General features: G+C 43.8%; 1 protein-coding gene across 1 annotated transcript in view; it reads left to right on the forward strand.

Moving 5' to 3' along the window:
• The window catches only part of CLPTM1L (CLPTM1-like), a gene marked incomplete at its 5' end in the record, with an annotated part of 27,420 nt that overhangs the window by 18,008 nt on the left and 1,629 nt on the right, over nucleotides 1-7,783 (forward strand). Inside the window, 5 exons of the mRNA XM_010150570.1 lie at nucleotides 1,198-1,248; nucleotides 1,863-1,945; nucleotides 4,015-4,049; nucleotides 4,355-4,410; nucleotides 4,489-4,533. Of these exons, the coding sequence (XP_010148872.1) occupies nucleotides 1,198-1,248; nucleotides 1,863-1,945; nucleotides 4,015-4,049; nucleotides 4,355-4,410; nucleotides 4,489-4,533 (270 nt within the window). The remainder of the gene's footprint in view (nucleotides 1-1,197; nucleotides 1,249-1,862; nucleotides 1,946-4,014; nucleotides 4,050-4,354; nucleotides 4,411-4,488; nucleotides 4,534-7,783) is intronic.

A 7,783-nucleotide genomic window follows, 5' to 3' on the forward strand; every position in this document is an offset into this window, starting at 1 on the left:
CCATGAAGATGCTCAGAGGGCTGGAGCACCTCTGCTATGGGGACAGGCTGAGAGAGTTGGGCTTGTTCAGCCTGGAGAAGAGAAGGCTCCGGGGAGACCTTATTGCAGCATTTCAGTGCCTGAAGGGGCTACAAGGAAGCTGGGGGGGACTTTTTACAAGGGCCTGTAGTGACAGGACAAGGCGTAATGGGTTTAAATTGAAAGTGAGGAGGTTTAGATTGGATATCAGGAAGAAGTTCTTCCCAGAGAGGGTGGTGAGGCACTGGAACAGGTTGCCCAGAGAAGCTGTGGATGCCCCATCCCTGGAAGTGTCCAAGGCCAGGCTGGATGAGGAGCAACCTGGTCTAGTGGAAGGTGTCCCTGCCCATGGCAGGGGGGTTGGAACTAGATGGTCTTTAAGGTCCTTTCAACCCAAACCATTCTGTGATTCCTGCCACTGTTGGAAAGGCACTCTTAAATGGCATCGTGATTTGAAGTAAGAAACTGAATTTTTCATGAAGCTGTAGGTCTAACTTAGCCATTGTGAGATAGTAGGTGATGTGATGTGTTCTGGGGACAGGACAGTCTTTGACACATCCTCAAGGTAAAAATCTAATTCCTGAGACTGACTGCAGGACATGCAGAGGCAGCTGTGACTCAGATTAACACTTTTAAAAGTAGAGTCTACTCTGAAGGTTTCCCTTGCTGGGAGGAGAAACAGTTATCTAATCTTCAGTGTTTACTTCACAAGACGTACTGGGGTTTGCAAGCCTGTGCGTCCTTACTGGCACTTAGCTCTGGTTGTTCCAAGTGAAGGAACTGTGTTTCAGCAGTCACACCTTCTGGAGATGTGGAGATAATCTGTAACTGACCTCTCTGTGCATATGAGCATGGTTATGGTTTTTAATAATGGCTTCCTGTATCTGCCAGATTCTTAGCCACTTGACTTGGCTTTTGCTTTGTGAACTCTGCTGTCCCACAGCATTTTCACAAGCGAAGAGGGCCTGGATGTTTGATGTAAAATGTGAATGAAAAAACGTGTTGCCTACCCTGTATTTGGCTTTTGACTCAGGTATAGAGGATGGTAAGAACTTTAAACTGTTGCATAGCTTAATGTCTAAGCAGTTTAGTTTGCAGTTTAAATATCTGTTTAGGGACTTGGACAGCAAGTGGGTTTTCCCCCACTGCTGACTTGATCATACGTTTTATATATTACAGTTGGGTACATACAGTGACTCTGAAAAGAAAACCGAGGAGTACGATACCCAGGTAAGAGGGAATCCTGCGACTTCTGGTCTGTGAAGTCTGTGTGTGCGGCCTGCTGATTGACGCGTTTCGCTCTTCGCATGCACGTTTTCCATTTTCTCACAGTTGTCAAGTGGATGATCATTATGTGGATGATCAGATAGTGAAGATTCATTCTAATAGTTTATGAAAAGAAACAGTCAAAGAGTTGTTTGCTGGCTGAATCTGGTTGAAACAGAAGCAGAAATGCTTCTCCAAGACGCAGAAATGCAAGTGACCAAAGAGAAATATCCTCAGGGGTCTACACTCACAGATTTGAAAATTTATATTTGTACTTGTTATACTGGAGGGAATGGTCATGTGCTTCCTGATTTCTGAAAGGAGTCGAAGAAGTTGGGAAGTTAAGCAGAGAGCTGCCGCTTGTTGCTTGTGCTCTGTGGTCTTCGGTGGTCTGAACTCAGCATTGGAATTTTCACCACTTACTCTAGACCTGGAAGCATACTGGAAATAATAGTAGGCATTTGGAAATAGGAAAAGATTTTCGGGAAAAATATTGTGCGGCGGTCTTCTAGTTAATGCCATGACAAATCTGCTGTATGTAAAATGTAAGCTAACAAACTGTTTTTGTTGTCTGTTAGGCTATGAAATACTTGTCATATTTGCTCTATCCACTGTGTATTGGAGGTGCAGGTTACTCCTTGCTGAATGTCAAATACAAAAGGTACTGTAAATCTATCAACGATCTTACACAGAATTGAAGCATTCCCCGTGTTTTCCTGTATTAATTAATTGGGGATGAGGAGTTATGGAAATCAGTTATTTTATTTTGCTTGATCTGCAAGCTAGGAACTACAGACTTCCTTATTACGTATGATCTAAATCTGAAAAGTCTAGTTGTTTTTTTTTTTTAACATCCCGTAAGCTACAGGCGGTTGTATTTAGCAAGTGACCTGATACTACGGTAGTGTAGAATTCAGCAGGTTACGTACACAAGCTGTGAATCAGAAGAGGAGGAAAAAGGCTGCTTCGTCAGGTGTTCAGTGCACTGATGGATGTTCAGATGGTGATCAGGTGCCAGGAACGATGAGAGGAATTCAGTGGTTAAACCTGTCCAATAACAGAGAGAAGCAGAAACTATTCAAGTTACTTACTCTGACCAAGAGGGTCCTCTGTTCCTAAATATGACAGCAGGATGGCAAGCAGGGCAAAGCCTTTTTAAGGAAGGCCTTGGTATTACTTTAGAAACATGGGCTTACAGTAAGATATTGATACTTCAGCAAGAGCTGAAGACGCAGTACTTTCATGAAAACGTGGAACTGCTGTCCACCTTCACTCAGTAACACAGCTGGTTCATTCTGCTTTGGAGAGACGCCAGCAAGTGTGCAGCCATGGGCTGTTGGAGAAGAAATCTGCAAATGCAAGTGTGGTGGTGGCCATGCAGACACAGGGGGTGGTGGTGGATGAGAAGCTCAGCGTGACCCACAGTGTGTGCTGGCAGCCCAGAAAGCCAACCGTATCCTGGGCTGTATCAGGAGAAGCATGGACACCAGGTCAAGGGAGGGGATTCTCCCCCTCTGCTCTGCTCTTAGGAGACCCCACCTGGAAACGAAACACAAAACTAAAATTTTTATTTTATGATTTATATATTGAATGATTTTTATTTTTTTTCCGTAGTCCTTAGGCCCCAAAGGGGCGGGAGGGAGAGCTAACAGTAGCTTAAAATAACATCAGAAGGAACTACTGTTGCTGGGTGCGTGGGCTGTAGCACTTATGCTAGAAACTGGGGCAGTTTCTGGGCTGTTAGAAAAATAATTTTTTCAGAAGGTTCTTGTCTCATTAAGGAGCCAACAAATATGCAGCATTTAAAAACTCTGCTTTTCTCACAAAATTCTTAAATTCAGTACTGCAGAATCATATATGTGAGGTGTAGCTGAAGGAAGTGGAAAGCATTGATATCCTAGAATTTTTATCGTTATTAAATCTATGTGTAAGGAAATGCGATCGAACAAGTAATCTGAACAGTGGATTATTCTTTAATCCTGCGGGCATTTTCTGATGCCATTTTTAGATGCTGATGGATTAGTGAAATGCCGCTACAGCTGTAATGTCCCTATTAACAAGCCACACAGACATGCACGTTTAATTTTAAATGATGTAACCTGGGCAGCACAGTTCCTGGCTGTTCTTACCGTCGCAAGCAGAAGGGACTCGGACCGCTGTCTGTAACACTGCTGTTGTGTTGCTAAGACTGTGCTCCGCTGAATGCCCAGGGGCGGATTTAGGTGCAAGGAGGGGAAAAAACGGAGATTCCTTGTGTTTACCTTTTTCCCCCATCCCCAGGTGCTTGCTATAGTGGTTTGCACTGAATGCTTTTTGTTGTTTGAAATCTGTTAAGTCCTGATAGGGCCATGTTAAGTGTTTCTTTAGTATTTAGACCTGAGTGTTACCTTTGCGAGCCTTAATACAGTCGAGGTTCAGAGTGCACTATTATCTGATGTCGTTTTGGGTGCAGAAGTCTTAGAGCATTCATAAAAAGTATAAAAGCAGTTGATCAGGCTCTCCGAACTTGTTGGATGCACTGATAAACCTCCTTTGCTTAAACTGTTAGCACCTTCTCCAGAGCCCTTTCTAACCAAAGGAAGATGCGAGGCGTTCGGTTCTCGCGTAGCGTAATTCACAGCGCGGGCGTTTCTTCAGGTAGTCAGCGCACGGTCGTGTAGAGGGTGTGTTACAGGGAGATATCTTGGGTTAAGTTGAAATGAGTAACTGGACTGTCGTCTTTCTTTGTAGCTGGTACTCCTGGCTGATTAACAGCTTTGTCAACGGTGAGTCCCTTCTAATGGTTTGTTTTCTCTTCCTATTTCTTCCAGTGGAGGCCAGGACTCAAAAGTAGAAACTTAACTGCCATCAGCTGGATTGGGGTCATGTAGAGCAATAACTTGACTGTAGGTGCCAAAAAGTATCACAGTGATTGAGAAAGGGAGGAGAATCAACCCAGAGTGAACCAAAGGGATTAGCTGCATCTTCTCTCTTTAGGCAAATGAGTGTAAATCTCTAATTGTGGAAGCGTAGCTGCGCTCCGTACTTCTGCTGTGCATCTCTCTCTAAGTTTTTCATCTTCTGTCTTCAGGAGTGTATGCTTTTGGGTTCCTGTTTATGCTGCCCCAGCTGTTTGTAAACTACAAGGTAAGATTGAGAAGTGATAGAAGACTTTTAATTCTCTTCTTCCAGCATTTATTCAAAATTGATATTTTTTAATCCTAGATGAAATCTGTTGCACACTTACCGTGGAAGGCTTTTACGTACAAAGTAAGTAAAGCTCTGATTTAAAAATTTATAAAAATTTAATAATTTTGGAAACAGTTTTCTGTGAGAAATAGCTTAGTATTACGTAGCTTGAGGATGACGGTGCTTTCTTTGTTGGTTTTAAGGAGTAAACTGACAGTAACACCCAAATTTGTTTGCAAATGACTTTAAAAAAAATACAGAAACATTGATTTTTATTTTTCGTAATGACTTCCATGGAACGGGGATATCTGCATCCTAGTTTTGATGATAATATTTCTTTTTCTACTGTCGGCTGTCTTGCGTGGGTGCAGACATTGATCCTGCAAATAAACTGATCAGTCTCAATACACTGATTTAGGAAGAAGAGAGGTTATATTAACAAAGAATCGTTCTTAAGAAACAGGTCAGACCACTAAGAGACCTGACTGTGGCAGGTTCCGGGAGCTACCAGAGACTGAAGTGACGTGCTGTCTGCTCTCTGCTGGGGTGGCAATCCTGAGCTGCTGGGCAGGGTAGTGACGGTGTGGGGGGTGGTTACACAGTGGAAAAGGGGCTGCGCTGGGGTGGCCCAGCCGCCTAGGCAGCCCTTGTAGGGAATCACGCGATGCTGTAGCCAAGCTGAACACCAGACCTTGGAGGAGGGGAAGGTGAGTTTGTTTCAAAACAACATCAGCTCACTGACACTTCGACACCTGCTCCCCCACCAGCACCCACGTGTGTCTCCGAGTAGTTTATGGAGTATACAGGCACCGAGCTGTACCTGAGGATCCCTGTCAGGATTTCTTGTGCTGATATGGAGAGCAAGGGACATCCACTGTTGTGTTCCTGTGTCTCCTACATTCTTCCTCCATCGACTGCTACGTGCTAGTTTTGTTCTCGTACCCCTAAAGAGCCGATAGTATTTTCACTCCATCCTTTCTCACCTCTCTGAGTCATTAGGATTTTTGTGCTGTTGCTTATTTTCCTGATCACTGTGTCCGGAGAAACCCTACATGGGTGTGCTGGCATCACCAAGACCTCGATGCCATCAACACGTGCCATGTTTTCTCCTGCTTCCACTCACAAACGCTTTCATTTACCCTCCCCCTGTGCTGGCATGTTACAGTACTCTGAAATATCAGCACTTTAAAAGAAACAGTGTTAAAAGCTGCTCAAGGCATGGTGCCCGGTTCTGAAGAGATGATCCAGAACGTTCTTTTGTCCCAAAAACATAAACTTTGAAGTGCTTTTCATAGCTTTTCTATTTCTGTGAGCTTACAGCAGTAGCCAAACTTTCTGCTGCCTTAATATTTTTAAGGAATCAGGGGGACATCAGGGAGAAAAGAGATTGAAATACAGCTGATAGTGGAATAGCAACTGAAGAGTGTTCAGTATGGAAATAGAGTCTAAAAAAATGAATCTGGCGTTTCAGACACATACGAGGCAAATCAGCATGGTTCTTAATAGAGGGGAGTAAAAAGTATATTGGTGAAGTAATCTCACCGTTTTACTTAAGCAACTCCATAGAAAAAGCAAGCGGAGACATGAGGAGTTAGACAGCAGAGGGACAGTGCTCAGGCAAGCAGCCTTGGAAGCAGTGGAATTCTCCCGCTGAATAGCCTTTTCTTACAGAGCATTTACAATTCCTGATAAGATGCCGGCGGCTACCCACAACAAAGGCTTGTGTGTATGTAGAAAGGGGGGTGTGACGTTTTCAGTTACGATTCCGGTCTTTGGAGCGGGCGATTTACTTTTTCTTAGCGGATATTTAAAGTTGCTTGCTGTCCTCTACACTTGGAACTTTGGGAAGAGTCATCTGCGGTCTCCCCTGCAATTGCTGTTTTAAAGAGCCTTGGGGGTTTTTCCTTAATTTGAACTCTTTCCTGGTTTGGAAGACCTTAGCAAAAATAATGAAGATGAGTCTTAACTGTGCAGTTTCTGTAGCCTTTACCTTTATGCTCCTTATACTTTCATCAGGCATGCCTCCAGGTGAGGTAATCTCCAAGGAGAACTGGCTAGGCCAAGTACGGTTAGGCTGGCTGCTGTAACGCATTCAATTCCGGTGCTTTATGAGGACAGCCGAAGTGCCTGAAGGACGGAGCGTTTAGCTTTTTCTTCCTTTCATCGCTGTGGGATCGCTCACTGGGGTGTTGACTTGGAAAGGCTGTCTTTTCCAACTTGCCAAGTATTTTCTGTTCCATGACAAACCTTCTTTGCACAGGCTTGAGAAGGGCCGTCCGTATTCTTTGATCGCTTTGGATTGATGGATTTGTTTTGACTTGCCAGCAAGAGCTTTCCTGTTGTAATTAATCAGAACTCTTTCCTGTCCAACACCCCCGTCTTGCACTAATGCCTTGTTTCATCGCGTAAACGTTGGTTCATTTTGAAGAGCAAGTCCTTCTCCGCTCAGCGAATACACCGTTTTCCCCCTTCATACGGTACGGATAGACGTGCAGCTTGCTGATGCTGCACGGAGTAGCCACGTCCCTGAGACTGTCTCTTAACCCAACGGTGAATGTTTCCTGCTGGATTTGTTTCCTGCTGGGTTTAGTGAGTTGAAAGAGTTTCTTGCACCACATGATGCCTGCTTAGAGCTGCTGCACTCTCAGGGTTGGTTTCTAGTCCTCCCTGCAGGCTAGCGCCGGATCCAGAGGAGTTGCCCTTCCGTTTGCTTTCTTTATCTTCTCTGACAAAATACCGTTGCCTTTGCGCACTCGGAGCCTGTTCACTTGCATTCCCAGGAGATGTCTGGGAGTTCAAATTTTCTCACTCCGGAAGAAGTAGTGGGAAAATATTTCATTATTGCTTCAGAAGCAGAACCTAAAGCGTGCCTAGTTGAGTGGAAATGGTGTAGAAAATGATGTCTGGGATATGGGGTGGGTGATTACTTTCAGGAGAGCACTGAAGATAGTTTAAAATCTCTCCAAGGCTGTGAAGTTGATGTTTCTAACAGCAATAAATGAACAAGTTTTCACGCAAATTTCAAATTCCCACAGAAAACGAAAGTGAACTGACATTTTGTAAATCTTAAATCGTGTAATGAGTGGATAAAAGGTTTTTTGCCAATTTCTTTAAAAAAAATTCAGTGAATCGAAAAGCCGATGTTTTTCCCCTCACTTGACAATACTCTCACTTACCTGAAGTAGTCCTACTTCCTTTTTACTTGAAACTGTAATGGTGTGGTCTGGAGTAGACCTTACGGTCTTCGTTAAAAGAAAGCACTTTAAAGTTTGCATTAGTTAGTTTTTGAGCATAACCCTTAAGTATTGTTACAAGGATGAATGTATCCTGT

This window comes from Eurypyga helias, unplaced genomic scaffold (genome assembly GCF_000690775.1).
Source record: "Eurypyga helias isolate BGI_N326 unplaced genomic scaffold, ASM69077v1 scaffold6734, whole genome shotgun sequence".
NCBI lineage: Eukaryota > Metazoa > Chordata > Aves > Eurypygiformes > Eurypygidae > Eurypyga > Eurypyga helias.